This window comes from Ammospiza nelsoni, chromosome 23 (assembly GCF_027579445.1).
Source record: "Ammospiza nelsoni isolate bAmmNel1 chromosome 23, bAmmNel1.pri, whole genome shotgun sequence".
NCBI classification, from domain to species: domain Eukaryota; kingdom Metazoa; phylum Chordata; class Aves; order Passeriformes; family Passerellidae; genus Ammospiza; species Ammospiza nelsoni.
Window position 1 is genome coordinate 5354552 of NC_080655.1, and position 16046 is coordinate 5370597.

The 16046-nt window shown below is 54.3% G+C and overlaps 1 protein-coding gene across 2 annotated transcripts in view; it reads right to left on the minus strand.

The window, feature by feature from the left end:
* Window positions 1-568: 568 nt before the first annotated feature.
* Window positions 569-16046, minus strand: part of AHCYL1 (adenosylhomocysteinase like 1) — a 30928-nt gene continuing 15450 nt past the window's right edge. The window contains exons 2-17 of one of the 2 annotated variants that reach the window (XM_059487798.1): window positions 14350-14461; window positions 13839-13982; window positions 13023-13123; window positions 11582-11684; window positions 10600-10694; window positions 9758-9864; window positions 9561-9677; window positions 9356-9419; window positions 7483-7571; window positions 6976-7046; window positions 6275-6369; window positions 5432-5530; window positions 4880-4948; window positions 3597-3675; window positions 2881-3001; window positions 569-2377 (exon numbers count right to left, since the gene is read on the minus strand). In XM_059487798.1, the coding sequence (XP_059343781.1) occupies window positions 2371-2377; window positions 2881-3001; window positions 3597-3675; window positions 4880-4948; window positions 5432-5530; window positions 6275-6369; window positions 6976-7046; window positions 7483-7571; window positions 9356-9419; window positions 9561-9677; window positions 9758-9864; window positions 10600-10694; window positions 11582-11684; window positions 13023-13123; window positions 13839-13982; window positions 14350-14461 (1473 nt within the window). In that variant the 3' untranslated portion in view covers window positions 569-2370. Of the gene's footprint in view, window positions 2378-2876; window positions 3002-3596; window positions 3676-4879; window positions 4949-5431; window positions 5531-6274; window positions 6370-6975; window positions 7047-7482; window positions 7572-9355; window positions 9420-9560; window positions 9678-9757; window positions 9865-10599; window positions 10695-11581; window positions 11685-13022; window positions 13124-13838; window positions 13983-14349; window positions 14462-16046 lie in introns of those variants that run through there. The other variant, XM_059487799.1, reaches the window with a different exon arrangement.

Below are 16046 nucleotides of genomic sequence, written 5' to 3' on the forward strand. Positions count from 1 at the left end.
GCCCGGGCCTGGGGCCGCCATGTTGGGAGTGGCGGAACAGGCAGGTCGCAAACTGAGGGGCCTGGAACAAAGGAACGCTCCAGTGAAGGGGCTGAGGGGCTCAGATCCCAAATTGAGGGGCCTGGAACAAAGGAACGCTCCAGTGAAGGGGCTGGGGGGCTCAGATCCCAAATTGAGGGGCCTGGAACAAAGGAACGCTCCAGTGAAGGGGCTGGGGGGCTCAGACCCTAAACTGAGGAGCCTGGAACAAAGGAACGCTCCAGTGAAGGGGCTGAGGGGGCTCAGACCCCAAATTGAGGGGTCAGAAACAAAGGAATGCTCCAGTGAAGAGGCTGGGGGGGCTCAGACCCCAAACTGAGGGGCCTCAGAGGGGAGTCAGACCCTGACAGGGTTTAGACCCCAAACTAAGGTGCCCCATTGGGCTTTAAAGAGGGTGAGACCCCAAAATCCAGAATTTGTGGCAACGCTCAGAAAATTCTGGCAGGACCCAATCCCAACCCCAAGGTGACCAAAGGGAGATTCCAGCCCGGCCCTTGAGACCAAACAAACCACCCGCAACCACAAGCACTTCATTTTTCCTAATAGTTTAATTAGACTTTAATGATTTATTGCTCATCTGCAAGGATTAATATTGCATTCATTAAAAATCATTCCTATACAAAATAAACCTCTCGCTCCTGGCCCCGCCGCTGCCGTCACCCCCGGGCTCCCCCAGCATGGCTTATACAGACACAGAGCCCTTGGCCGAGATTCCACCCGGGACGGGTGGGAACGGGGACCCCCGGGCGTGGGGGGCTCACAGGGAAGGGGGGATGTCCCCATCCTTCCCACAAACGCCCATCCCAGCTCGCAAAGCTGTCCCCAGGGAGGTCTGGGGGATGGTGGAAGGGACCCAGGGGATCCCTGGGATCTGTTGGGGAGCGAGGCAGGTGATCCCCAAAATCTATCCAGGAGGAGACCAGGCAGGGTGAGAGAGAGGAACAGTCAGAGGATGTAGAAGGGGATGATCTCAGCACCTCTCCCATCTCCTGGCGCCCCAAGGAGTTCTGCACACCCCAAAACCTGCAAATTCCCTGGGAAGGAGCCGTCGAGGTGGATCCCTGCAAAGGGGGGAAGGAGCAGCTCCACCATCCAGGAGGTGCCAGCAGCTCCTGCCCTCCCCTGGGTGGGGAAAGGAACAGGAGCCAGGAACAGGAACCTCAGTGGGTTGGAAGGAGCTGCCCACACCCCAGCAGAAGCTGGGAAAGGGAAATGTCAGCAGGGAGGGCATGGAGGAGGTGATGGGAGCATCCAGGACACACCAGGAGAAAGTGAGGATAACAGTGACAGGGAGCAGAGGGGCTGGGCTATGGGGAAGGCTCATCTCTGCATCCAGCTCAAAAAAAAAAATAGTGAAACAGCCCCAAAACCCACCCCAGACACCCTCAACACCACCCAGCACTTCCCAGTGGGAGATGGGAAGGCGGCCACGTCCCCAGTGCTTCCTTTTTAAAACATCTAATAACAATCTCCACCCTCTAAAACATCTCTGTAAGGATCAAAAAGGAAAAGAGGAATCAAAAAAAAACAAATAAACAAACGGAAAAAATGTTTAAAACTCAATTAAGGTGCAGTTTGGCTAAAAAAAAAAAAAAAAAACAACAAAAAGAAACCTAAGAGAGATGAGGATAATGCTGGGAAAGCGACCCCCATCCAGATTCAGATTAGCACCCTGAAACACTGAACTCCCCTGGACCCAGGTGGCCACCAAACCCAGGCCAGTGGCCACCAAACCTGGGCCACCTCAGCACAGGGACCTGGGCTTGGGCACAGTCACCCCCTTTGCCAGGTGTCCTGCAGGCCACTCTGCTCCCAGGGAACACCTGGAGCAGGGATCTAGCAGCTAAAACTGGGCTCTTTAAGGCAATTTAGAAGTTGCAGATAATCCACACAAAGAAATAGAAGATAACGTAGAAGATCATCTCCAGATCCACAGGGAGCCCGGCTGAGACCGACGTGGGCTGGAAAGGTGGGAAAAAATACAAAATAAAAGCCAAAAGAAACCATTGCTGCAGGAATGAAGTGCCCTTGGCCCAGCAGGAAAGGGAAAGCCCCTCCTGGAGCCAGGGCTGGGAATCAGCAGCTTCAGCCACATGAAAGCAAGAAGCAAATCCCAGGTTGTCTGGCAAGATCAGACAGGGATGCGATCATGGAAAAAGGGGAGAAAAGAAAACCTGACCTTAAAATCACAGATAAAATGTAAAAACAGGTTCTGGTGGTGGTTAACCAAAAAAAAAAAAAAAAAAGGTAAACCAAAATAAAAATGATTTTTTAAAAATAATCTCTCAAATGTTGCCTTGTGTGGTCTGGTCCTTCATGGAAATGGTCCCGTCAGTATCTAGGAGAGAAGGAAGGCACAGTGAGGGACATGGGGGGTGCTGCTGTGCCAGGGCAAGGGGATCCCCCAGGCATGGGAGGGATTCCAGACTGGTTTGGGCTGGCAGGGACCTTAAAGCTCATCTCATTCCATGGACAGAGAGACCTTCCACTGTTCCAGTTTGCTCCCAGCCCTGTCCAGCCTGGCCTTGGATGCCTCCAGGGATCCAGGGGCAGCCACAGCTGCTCTGGGCACCCTGTGCCAGGCCTGCCCACCCTCACAGCCAAGAATCCCCTCCCAACATCCCATCCAACCCTGCCCTCTTCAGGCACTGGAAGGGACTCTAAGCTCTTTTGGGAGCCTTCCAGCCCTCCCAGAGGGGCTCCAACCTTCAAAGCATCTCCGTGGCCCGCCCTGGACCCGCTCCAGCAGCTCCACATCCTTCTGCTGTTGGTGACCACGGAGCTGGAGGCAGAACTCCAAACCAAGGGGGAGCAGGGAGTTCCTGCCCCAGCAGCTCTCACCTGTAGTAGTTGGGTTTGAAAGGCCCATTTTTGTTGAGTCCCAGGTATTTGGCCTGATCGTCCGTCAGCTCCGTCAGGTGGGCGTCGAACGAGGGCAGGTGCAAACTGGCCACATACTCATCTGGGAATGGGACAGGGAACAGGGGATCAGGGGTCCACACCCCACCACAACATGGGCAGTGATGACTGAAGGGTCTGGCTGGGCAGCACCCCAGATTCACCATCACCCAAAGCCTGGGCTGGATGTGCCCCTAAAGGCACAAGGAGGGCAAACTGGCCACAAACTCATCTGGGAATGGGACAGGGAACACGGAATCAGGGGTCCACACCCCACCACAACATGGGCAGTGATGACTGAAGGTCTGGCTGGGCAGTCATCACTGCCCATGTTGTGGTGGGGTGTGGACCCCCTGATCCTGTGTTCCCTGTCCTATCACCCAAAGCAGAGCTGAGCCCAAGCCTGGGCTGGATGTGTCCCTAAAGTCACAAGGAGGGATGGAAAATCCCAGAGAAGGGAGGCTGCAGGATGTGGGATGCCTCCCACGCTGCAGAACACTAACAAAGATAAAGCAAATAACCCCCACGGATTTTAAGGTCATTGTCTCTGGCTTTCCTGAACTTGCTGTCCCTCTGGAAGCATTTCCCAGCCCAGGTTTGAGCTCTTCTGACACTGCTGGTACATGGATTCCCCAGGGAAAGTCAGTTCCTTCACTCACCCATCTTCTTCGGCAGCAGGTAAACGTCCTGCTTGTACCGGCCCTCGGGGGCGTTGTAGAGCTCAATCAGAGCCAGAGCCTGTGGAGAGCACAGGGACAAGCTGGGAACAGTCAGGAATGGCCACCAGCTTGGGCAGCACAAAGCTCACAAAGGCAGAGAAGGATCTGGGAGCTTGAGGGACTGTGCAACCATTTCTAAGATGCCTTGAGAGAAAGGCTCCCACCCTGAGTACAGCCCTGTCTGGGTCTGCACAATCCCACTGGAGGGATCAGAGAGCAGGGATGAGATGCCACCCAGCCTGTTTGCAGCATCTGGGCTCAACACCCCAGGAAAAACATGAGGATGGTTCAGGGTTAGCAGCTCTTCTCTTAAACCACCCAGCTGCTGCAGCACATGGGAATGGAGGGGCTGCTCCTCAGAAACTGGCAGCATTCAAAAACCAGGACAGATTCCTTCAGGACAGATGAAACTGCATCCCCTGAGTGCTGGCTTCCACTGTTGGGAACCAAGTCCAAAACACAGGCCTGTTCCCTGTCCCCTTGGGGTGACAGGAGTGAGGATAAGGGAATTCCCCACTGTCAGCATGGCTGTCCTTCCCCATGATTGCCAGTGCCACCAGATCCTTCATATTCCCGGTGCCACCAGATCCTCCATGCTCCCAGTCCCATCAATCCCCTCAGTGTTCCCAGTCCCATCAATCCCCTCAGTGTTCCCAGTCCCATCAATCCCTTCAGTATTCCCAGTCCCATATTCCCTCAGTGTTTCCAGTCCCATCACTCCCTCAGTGTTCCCAGTCCCATCAATCCCCTCAGTGTTTCCAGTCCCATCATTCCCTCAGTGTTCCCAGTGCCACCAGCCCCCTCCATGTTCTCACCCCAAACAAAGCCTTGCTTTAAGGTAAGCTCAAACCTGTGCTAGGTGGGCTTAAACACATGCTGGGGAAGCTTAAATCAGTGATAGAGGGGCTTAAACCTGTGCTGGGGAAGGTTAAACCCATGCTAGGGGGTCTCAAACCTGTCCTAGGAGGGTTCAAACCTATCCAGGGGAAGGTTAAACCTGAATTCCAGCCCAGCAGGATCTGTGCCATGAAACCACTCATTTAAAAGCTCTCCCAAAACTCGCTGTACCCAAAACACTGGGTCTGTGCCAGCAATAACTCCAGCCCAGAAAAAATGGTATTTCTGGCAGTGGTGCCACCTCAAGGACCAATCCCAGCATGTTCCCAGCTCCTTCCAAACCATCCCCACCCCTAGGCTTGTGCAGGGCCCCTCCCATTACAGACCTGCGTGGTGGCTGTGATGGAGAGAACGAAGGTGGGAACTGTGGAGCAGCTGAGGTTGAGCAGACGGCCCTGGGAGAAAGCAGGAGTCAGCACAGAGCTGGACATGCTCCCAAATCCAAACCAAACTGGGTTCCCAGATGGGATTCACCCCCATCCCCTCCCTGCACAGGGAACTAGGGGCACAGAGAACCAGAGCATTTAAATTCTGCTCCAGTTTCCACCTTAACCCTTCATTTCAAGGCAGGGGAATGTCATGGTCCTTAGAAAAGCCAGAACAGCTCCTGTGGGAAGAGGAGCCACCCAGCACCTGGGAAACCCTGCACAGATGGGGTTTGCCTGAGTGGGATGAACCCAGCTCAGAAGAACAGAGTCACATGGCACCTCAGTGGCTGCATGTGGGATATGACACGCCCGCCCTCAAGAAAGGAAAACAAAAAATAAATTAAACAAATAAAAAACCCCTTTTTTGAGCCCTGAGGCTTCTCTCAGCACTTTTCCACCTGGCTAACTCTGACAGAGGTCCAAAGAACCATGGCCCAGCTCCCCACACACCTCAGCCAGCAGCACCACCCGCTTCCCGTCGGGCCAGATGACGTGATCCACTTGGGAGCGCACCCGCTCCCAGGTCAGCTCGGGCATCCGCAGGCTGGTCTGCAACGGAGGGCACAGGCTGGGTCAGGGCAGGGGGGCACAGAGGGGAAAGGCACAGGCTGGGTCAGGGCAGGGGCTGGCAGGGGGCACACCCAGGGGAGAGGCACAGGCTGGGTCAGGGCAGGGGCTGGCAGGGGGGCACAGCCAGAGGAGAGGCACAGGCTGGGTCAGGGCAGAAGCCAGCAGGTGGGCACAGCCAGGCGTGCCAGTAGGAGGGCACAACCAGAGGAGAAGCACAGGCTGGGTCACGGCAGGAGCTGGCAGGTTGGCACAGCCAGAGGAGCTGGCAGACAGGCAGGCACAGCCAGAGGTGCTAGCAGGCAGGTGGGCACAGCCAGAAGTGTTGGCAGGCAGACACAGCCAGGGGTGCTGGGCTGGCAGGAGGGCATAGCCAGAGGAGCCAGCAGACAGAAGGGCATAGCCAGGGGTGCCAGCAGGCAGGCACAGCCAGAGGGGCTGGCAGGAGGGCACAGCCAGAGAAGCTGGCAGGTGGGCACAGCCAGGGGTGGCAGCAGGCAGGCACAGCCAGGGGTGGCAGCACTCACACTCACAGCCCCAGGGGTGCCAGCACTCATAGCCAGGGGTGCCAGCAGAGGGGCACAGCCAGGGGTGCCAGCACTCACAGCCAGGGGTGGCAGCAGAGGGGCACAGCCAGGGGTGCCAGCACTCACAGCCCCAGGGGTGGCAGCAGAGGGGCACAGCCAGGGGTGGCAGCACTCACAGCCCCAGGGTGGCAGCACTCACCACGTCAATCTCGGTGTTGGAGTGGCCCATGTTGCACACGATGCAGCTGTTCTTCATCCGGTCCAGGTGCTCCCTGGTCACCACGTTCTTGTTCCCTGCAGGCACAGAGGGCACAGCTGACCCCACAGCAGAGGGAACACAAACCCTCTGGTTTCTCCTTTCCTGAACTCGAGTCAGAGAAGCTCAGCTTGGGGCAACATCAGAGGAGCTCCCCTGGGGCTGAACCCTTGTGGCTGTGACAGAGAACATGTGGGACAAGAGCTGTCATGGAATACCCTGAGCTGGAAGGGATCCACAAGGGCCATCAAGTCCAACTCCTGGACCCTGCACAGGACACTGCCAACAATCCCACCCTGTGCCTGAGAGCATTGCCCAAACACCCCTTAAGCTCTGGCAGAACTGAGACCGTGACAATTCCCTGGGGAGCCTGGGCAGTGCCCAAATCTTTGATCTTTGCTCCCATGAATTAACCAGGCTCCAGGAGATCCTAAAATACCCTGAGAACACGTGGACAAGATGTCCCTCTGCTCTGGGCCAGGACTGTGGTCATACAGCAAATCAGGGTGAAAAGCTCCTGGCAGAGCTCAGTTGTTGTGGAAAATCAGGAGCACAGAGCAGTGAAATGTCCTCCATTCCCAGCTCCCTTGAGAACCCATTGGGAATGGTGCTCCTCAGCCTGCTCCAGCCTGGGCTATCCCTACCTGTGCAGGTGATGACGACATCCACCTGACGGATTACTTCACTCAGCTTCACCACCCGAAATCCATCCATGCTGGCAAAAAAAGGGGACCACAATGAGGAGGAGAAGCTTGTTCCTTCTCTGCCCCAGGCCATGAGGGATCTCAGCAGCTCCAAACTGCTCTGGCAGCAGCCCAGGCTCTCCTCTACCCCTCCAGGGACACCAGTGCCACAAGGGAGAGCTGTGCAACAGTTGGGGTGTCCATCCCACTCTTGGAAATGTTGGATGAGCCAGGAATGTGTGGCATAGAGGCCTGAGCAGCCTCCCCAAACCAGCCAGTGAACACTTACCCAGTATCCCATCCCTGAAAGCTGCCCAAGCCCTTTCCTATCACACCCCAACAAGGTGCATGCTCTCCAAAATGCACCACAGATCCCTGGCTTCACTCCAGCCTCTGGCAGGGTTTGGAATAGCAGAGAGAGAGAGAGAGAGAGAGAGAGACACTCCTGAGCAGATGGGAGCACCTTACCAGGCCTGGAGAGCGCAGATGGGGTCGATCTCGGTGACGTACACGATGGCTCCCAGGGCTTTCAGGGCAGCACAGCATCCCTTGCCAACCTGCCAAGGCAGAAGGAGCAGTGAGGCAGGACACAGACACACCAGTGCCACAGTCCCTGCCCTAAACAGGCTGGAAGATCCTCATCTTACCCACTTGCCCAGTGCCAGGAGCAGCTCAGGATGTACCTGGTGAGTGGCACAACTGCCACAAGCCCAGTTCCCCCTCCAAGGCCAGCAGCCTCCCACTGCCAGAGGGCAGGATTAGACAGGATATTGGGAAGGAATTCTCCCCTGTGGGAGTGGTGAGGCCCTGGTACAGGTTGTCCAGAGAAGCTGTGGCTGCCCCAGCTGGAAATACCCATGACAGGAGCTTTCCCAACCCAACTCTCACAGCTTGTGCAGCCCCAGCATTGCAGGAGCCTTTCTCCAAGCAGCCTAGAGGAGCACACACTGCCCCTTGCCTTCAAGCTGCAGGATTTCAGAGCCATCCTGCACTCCTCAGGGGGCACATCCTCCATCCCATGCTGCCCATATCAGCATAGGGGACACAGGGTTCCTGCAACAGAATCTTGGACTTGCTCCCTCTCCTCAGTGGAAAATAAAAACAGAGCCCAGCTCTCCACATCACCAACCCACAGCAACACCTGGCTCTGCTGCACAGATTCTACTCAGCCCCATTTTGTGGACCAAAAACATTTCCAGAGCAATCCTCACTTATCACCCAGCTCAGACCTCAGGTCTACTGAACACAGCTGGACTCAACTCACACCCAAAGGGGAAACCATTCATGGTGAACAGGCTGGGGGAGCTAAGGGTGCTCAGCCTGCAGGACAGCAGGCTGCAGCAAAACCTTAGAGCCCCTTCCAGTATCTAAAGGGGCTTCTGGGGAGCTGAAGGGACTTTGGACAAAGGACAGAGTGACAGGGCAAGGAGGAATGGCTTCCCACTGCCAGAGGGCAAGGTTAGATGGGATAGTGGGAAGGAATTCTTCCCTGTGAGGGTGGTGAGGCACTGGATGGAACACTTCAGAAAAGCTGTGGCTCCTCATCCCTGAAGATTTCAAGGTTGAGTGGGGCTTGGAGCAACCTAGTCTAGTGGAAGGTGTCCCTGTCCATGGCAGGGGTGGAACTGGATGAGTTTGAAGTTCCCTTCCAACCCAAATATGGGTTGGAGTCTGGGATTCTCTGACTCTCCTGTTGTGAAGAAGTCCAGTAAAGTTTAGGACAGACAACAATGACCAGTACAGTTCCTGCCTGGAGAACCAGGCACCAGCCCAGAGCACTCACTGAGAGCCAGCACAGTCTCTTGGTCAAGCAAAGCTGTACTCCACTGGTGCCTAAATGAATTAGGGAGCAAATTCCTGCTGGGAAGAGCCTTTGCAGCTCCTGCCAGTCCCTGCACAGTGCTGGAAGATAAACACCCACACAACATGCACAGATGGAGGGAAGGTGGCAGCTCCCAGCTCCAGCTCTTCCAGGGTAGAATCAGTTACAAGTTCATGATACAATTTGCCTCTGCCAGAGTATTATTCCCAGGGAGAAGCTGCCTGCCCTGCTCAGTGACAGCCAGGCTGGATGCTGAACCTGGGCCAGGGACAGCAGATGGGAGCACCCGTGGGTAGTTATAACCCAGGCCAGTGTTCCCAGCAACTGTCAGCTGTGCAGCCCAGTTCATCTGCAGCAAACTGGGAAATCTGATCCCTGATCTCCATCCTCCCAGCAAGATTTCCCTGGTTATTGCTCACCAGGTTGGATCTAGTCCTCATAGCAAGGGCAAGTGGCCTTTGCACAGGGAATTGCAGGATGCTGAGCTTGGGGGAGGCCAGCACAGCTCACAGAACTCACCTCCCCATAACCACAAACCACCACTTGCTTCCCTCCAAACATCACATCCGTGGTCCTCTTCAGGCTGGGGGACAGAGAGAGACCTGTGTTGGGATCAGTCAAGCCCAAAACCAGGTCAAAGCAGCAGAGCCTGATCTCTGCTTAAGAAGCAGCCAGAGCCAAACCCACCCTGTGGAAGTCTCATGGGGAAAAGAGCTGGACTCACCCATCCAGGATGGATTCCCGGCAGCAATAGAGGTTATCAAACTTCTGCTTGGTGACAGAGTCATTCACATTCATGGCTGGGACACAGAGCTTCCCAGCCTTGGAGAGCTGGTACAGCCTGGGAGAGGGCAGAGGCAGGTCAGAGCAGACAGCAGCAACTCCCTGAGAGCTCTGGCTCTGCCTTCCCAAAGCTCCCACCTGTGCACTCCTGTCACACTCTCCTCCACAATCCCTCGGATCTTCTTGAACACGCTGGGGTATTTCTTATAAACCCAATGGGTCAGGTCCCCACCATCATCCAGGATCTGGAACAGGCAAGGAAGAACAGGGAGCAGTCAGGCCTCCCACTGGGAAATGCACTGGCTGAGGACAGGATGGGGAAAATGGTTTGGAGAAGCATCTTCAGGCACTGCTGGAGGGGCTGTCTGGGCAGAGACCTGGGGACCAGGACTCCCAGGTTCCCCAGGTGCCTGCAACTTGGGGTCTCCTCTAAACACTGAGATTCCTTAACCCTGTGCGGAGCTGCTGGATCCTGACAGGATTTCCAGCCTGGGAAGGTGACCACAGGCAGCACAAACTAACCAGGCTGGGCTCAGGACACCACATTGATGCCCAGAAAGCAAACAGAGAGGACAGGCTGTGGGAGGTGTCATGGCCCATGGACACATCACTGGTGACCACAGACCATGCACCAAGGAGGGACATCAGCTTTGACAAGGGAAAGGTCCCCACTATGAGGGGTCCCTCCCAGCTTTGGGAGGGAGAAGGCAGATGGCAGAGAGAGAAGTGGCTGGGACAGCTCCTGCAGGGGAAACAGGTCCCATTTCTTGGCTCATGGCAGCTCCACCAGGAACTGTTCCCTTGCCATTGGGATGTGCCAACTCAGGACATCATCTCTGCAGCCTGACATTCCCATGGCTGCTCCCAGCTCATTTCCAAGAGCCTCCCATTAATGGAGGTCAAATTCGAGGTCAGCAGGCTCCCAGGAACAGCCCCAGGGTGGAAGGGAAGAAGAGGAAGGGCAGGAGAAGGCTCCTTACCATGTTGGCCTGCCAGCCATCTACGTTAACACAGCGGTCAATGCACCACCAGAAATCATCCTCTGACTCCCCTTTCCAGGCAAACACAGCAACACCTGCAAGAACAGGAGCATCCCTGGTGTTTGCTGGGTGTGGCAGAGCTCTCTCCTGCTTGGCCAGCTCCAGAAACACACGGACACAAGAGCCAGGGGGGCATGCAGAGATCACATCACTGCCACAGCAGGATCAGAGCTGCCCATCCCTCCCTAAAAGATATTCCCCCAAAATACTAATTTCCTCAAACAGAAATACAAAATTTAAAAATAACAGCCAAAAAACCAAAGAAATAATAATAAATAATAAGAAAACAATACTACTAACTAATAATAACTTGTAGTAGTTATTATTGTAGTAATACTACTATTAGCACTAATTAATGTAGTAATACTACTATCAACTGTTTAATTCTAAACAGTATAAAAATAAATAAAATAGAATTAAAATATGGTTAAATACAAAATAAAAATATATGTTATGTTTTTATAATTTTGTATTTATTCCTATTTATTTTGTTTATATTTTATTTATACTCTATATAAAATATATCTATAAGCCCTTTATAAATATCTAAACATGTATTCATATTATACTGTATATTTTATGTGAATGTATATATTTATCTATAATATATATTATTAAAATATTTATTTATATTTCTATATAGTATAAATATTCCTAAATATAAATGATAATTTTATAATTTCAATATAATTATTATTATATATTATAGTGAATATAAAATTTTCATAAATATAGAGTAAAACATAGAAATATTTGTTATATTTTAATATAAATATTTCATATAGAAACATAAACATTTATGTAAATATATTTCTATAAATATAAAATGATATATATACAAATGAATTTCCCTGGAAGGTTCCCCCGGGTGGGGCCAGGGAGGCAGGAGGGGCCGCGGGGGCTCTGGCCCAGCTGCACTCACCAGCCTCTGCCAGGGCCGCGGCCACCTCGTTCTGGGTGGAGTAGATGTTGCAGGCGGACCAGCGGCACTGCGCCCCCAGGGCACACAGCGTCTCGATCAGCACCTGCGCGACAGCGGGTGGGCCGGCTCAGGGGTAATCCGGGGGACAGGGGTGTTCCAGGGCTCGGGGGTGTCAGGGGTGTTCCAGGGATCAGGGGTGTCCTGGGGGTCAGGGGTGTTCCAGGGGTCAGCGGTGTCCAGGGTGTTCCAGGGGTCAGGGGTGCCCCAGGGTGTTCCAGGGGTCAGGGGTGTTCCAGGGATCAGGGGTGTCCAGGGTGTTCCAGGGGTCAGGGGTGCCCCAGGGTGTTCCAGGGGTCAGGGGTGTCCAGGGTGTTCTAGGGGTCAGGGGTGCCCAGGGTGTTCCAGGGGTCAGGGGTGCCCCAGGGTGTTCCAGGGGTCAGGGGTGCCCCAGGGTGTTCCAGGGGTCAGGGGTGCCCCAGGGTGTTCCAGGGGTCAGGGGTGCCCCAGGGGGACAGAGGTGTCCTGGGGAACAGGGATAATCCGGGGGTCAGAGCTCTCCGGAGGGCCAGGGGTTAGGGCCAGGAGTCAGGGGTGCCCCTGGGATCAGGGATAACCTGGGGCTCAGGGGTGCCCCGGAGATCAGGGGTGTTCCAGGGATCCAGGTTGTCCTGAAGGTCAGGGGTGTTCCAAGGATCAGGGGTGTCCTGGGGATCAGGTGTGTTCCAAGGCTCGGGGTGTCCCAGGGGTCAGGGATAACCCAGGGGACGGGGATGTCCTGGGGGTCAGGGGTGGCCCAGGTGCCAGCAGTGCCCCAGGGGGTCAGGAGTGCCCCAGGGATCAGGGATAACCCAGGGGTCAGGGGTGCCCTGGGGATCAGAGATAGCCTGGGGGTCAGGGGTGTTCCAGGGATCAGGGGTGTCCTGGGTGTCAGGGGTGTCCCGGGGATCAGGGGTGGCCTGGGGGTTGGAATAATCCAGGGGACAGGGACATCCTGGGGATCAGGGGTGCCCCAGGATGCCAGGGGTGCCCCAGGGGACAGGGATAACCCAGGGTTCAGGAGTGTCCCAGGCACCAGCAGTGCCTTGGGGGTCAGGGATAACCCGGGGGTCACAGGTGCCCCGGGGGTTAGGGTGCCTGCAGCACCCCGGGGCCCAGGGGTGCCCTGAGGGTCAGGGATAACCCAGAGGTCAGGGCTGTCCCAGGGGTCAGGGGTGCCCTGGAGGTCAGGGGATGACCCCGGCACGAGAGCAGACTCCCAGGGTGCCCCTGACCCTGGACAGCAGTGATGGGCACAGGAACCAAATGCCACCAGCACATCCTTTCCAAAACACATCCAGGTTCTACTGAACGTGCCTTCTCCCATTCAAAGAGATAAAGAACTTTGTTCCCCATGGAAAAGCTGATGTCCCAGCCCAGGCCCCCCAGATAAGCAGCCACTCACTGCAGTCTGTGCTGTGATGTGGGTACAGCCCACAATTTTAGCTCCAGCCAAAGGCTTCTCCCCCTGGGCTCGTTTCCTGAGCGAAATCAGAGCAGACATGTCTGCAAAAGGAAGAGAGGTTTTAATGCTGGTTCAGTCTGCAGGGTCCCCTCTCTGCCACAGCTCCCCGCCTTTCAGGGCCTCCTCCAGCCCCAAAATTTCTGCTGAAGCTGTTACACAGGTAGGGAGAAAACTCCTCATCCCTGGCCTGGCAGGTCTGGGCAAAATGGGACCAAAACATCAGTGTCATTTGTCACTTGACCAAGGGACAAGGAGAGAGGCAAGGAGGAGTCTGGGACTGGCACTGCCTGGGGAAGGCTCCTAAGGACAGTCACCAGCCCTGTGGCAGCAGGTGAAGCACCTGAACTTGAAAACAGAGCTGCCACATCTCAGAAGAGCTGCTCTAGATGTGTCTGGATTATCTTCCCCTTCTAAAAGGAGAGTTACCCAATCACCCCACTGACAATGGTAATTCAGCTTCCTACCACCCCCACAGGAAGGGGTGGGATTTTCAGCTTTGATATCTCTGAAACTGTTACAAAATCCTTGTCCATCCAAAGCCAACAAAACATTAAACCCTGCAAGAGCTCTGCTCCTGCTAGAAAAGGGGTGGGACACAGCATCAACATTTGCTGGCACATCTCACTCTTCCCTAACAGATTTTGGGGGAAGGAAACAGGACACCCAAGGCTGCTGCAGGAGTGGGAATCACCATTCCTCAGCTCCTGGTGTCCAGAACCTGCCCCAGGCCCAGAAGCCCCACCCTCCACTCTGTACCTTGCTCAGCGATCTCAATCTCGCGGCGCCCGAACTCTGCCTGTTTGATGTTCTTCACACAGAAATTGCTGCTGCCCTTGGAGTTGGTTTGCTGCTTCTCTCGGGGGGACACCTCATCATCAGAGCTGTCTGTGTACGAGGCAGCTAAACCAAAAGAGCAATGAATGAGTGTTATGCCAGGCCTTATGAACCCAGGAACCTTCTACCCTTCAGGTTTCTGCTCTGTTTCCCTTCCCAGCTTTCACTCATGGCTCAAACTACCAAGCTCCTAAGGAAAGCCAATGCCCTGAAGGAATTTTGCACTCTTTTTCTCTAGAACAGCCCAGAGGTAACAATTATCAACTGGCAATCAATCAATGCCTGAGCTTTGGGAACGGCTGGAATCATTCCCTTAGCACCCAAGTACAAACAGCAGCACAAATCCTGCCTCAGGGTGTGAGCAGCACATTCAGTGCAGCACCCACGCTGGGTTTTTGAGAGGAACACACAAGGACAAGGAGCTGGCACCTACCAGAGCTGTAGCTGTCAGTGGAAGACTGGGAGATGGAGCGGGACAGGGACCGACGGCCCGTCTTGGTCGGGAATTTGGTGAACTCCTGCATGTCATCTGCAAACTGGATTTGCTGGGAGCAAAGGAAAGAAATGCTAAATCAGGATGTGATCCTCAGGGCATGGCACCTCCCCAAGCTACAGGGATCCACAGATCTCCTCAGTCCACAAAAATTAACATCACCAAATAGAGGGCTAAAGATGCCAAAAATTAAATCCCTTCCTCTGCCTGAAAAACTGCCACCAGGTTTTTGTCACCCTGCAAGTTTGACACACCTGAAGATAAAAAGAGCACCCTGAAACATCCCCTTTAATCCCTTGCCAGCTCCCTAAGGCTCCTTCAGGAATTACTCCTTGTACAAGCCACATCCCAAGTGGAGGCAGAGCCCCTGCTCCCACAGCCCCTGCCCCAATCCCAGCAGATTTCTGCCCAAAAATGCAGCAGCAAGAAAGCTGGGGTGGTCCCAACAGATCCCTGGTGATTCCAGGCTCTTCCCCAGGATCAGAGCATCCCACAGGTTAAAAACACTGCACATACTTCCAAAACTGACACTAAAAGCACAGGAAAAAACCTCAGCAAGAGAGAACATTTCAACAAAAAGAAGTTGACATTGCATTGGCTTTCAGCCTCCTCTGCAGGACAAGATGTTTCCATTGGAAGAGAACCCCCAAAACAGCCACCTCTCTCAGCCAGAGGCAACTCAAAGCTCCAGCACCTTCCACCAGATCATCAAATTTAACTGTGTTGGGCCAAAAAGAAAGGAAAAATAACCCAAAACTGCTCAGCTGCTGCGCTCACCCCGAGTGAGCCTTACTGCTGCTCCTGCCAGTGCAAGGCAACAGAGATGAAAGGGAATCAGGGAAAGCAGCAGCAAGCCCAGCCTGCAGCCCCCTCCCTGCTGCCATGCAGGAAACCCTGACAAAGAACCCCAGCACGGCCCCTTCCCTCAGATCATGTCACTGCAGGATTTAATTTTGCCATTTAACAGGGATGAGACGTCATGGCATGGAGTGGGATTAACAAAGCATCCCCGAGACCCAGGAGACCTTGAGAGGAGTCCTAGAGAAATCAAGATGATGGAAAGAGACAGCCCAGAGCAGCCACAAGGAGGGGCTTGCAGTGCCACAGCAATCCCAAAAGCTCTCTGAAAGCTTTGATGCAGCAAACAGCCTTCAGAGGGGAGAAGAATGAAAGTATTTAGTTGAAATGATCCATTCCAGAAAGGAGGAATCTGCACAGGCTGGAGCTGGGGTGCCTGCAGCACCAGGACAGATTTTTGGGCTGGAAAACGTTGCCACAATCCTACAGAATCCCAGGAGATGGGCCAAAACCAGCATGGTATTCCACTCAGGAAGGGACAAGGGGGCATGAAACCCAAGGCTGACTCCAAGGGAGGGCAGGAGGGATGATGTGGGAGCCCAGCATCCCTTCCAGGAACTGACTGGCACAGATCAGATCCATCACCACACCCAGCCAAGCATCCCAGGCATTCCTGTAGGTGCTGCTGCTGTAAGGTTTCCGGGCAGCTCCTCCATCCTGGACACACCACAGGCCAGTACCTGTTTCCCCAACCAGGCCTCCCAGCAGAGTCCAGCTGGATTCTGATGTAAACTACTTTAATTTGTATTAGTGGAAGGAATAGGAAGGATAAATGGAGA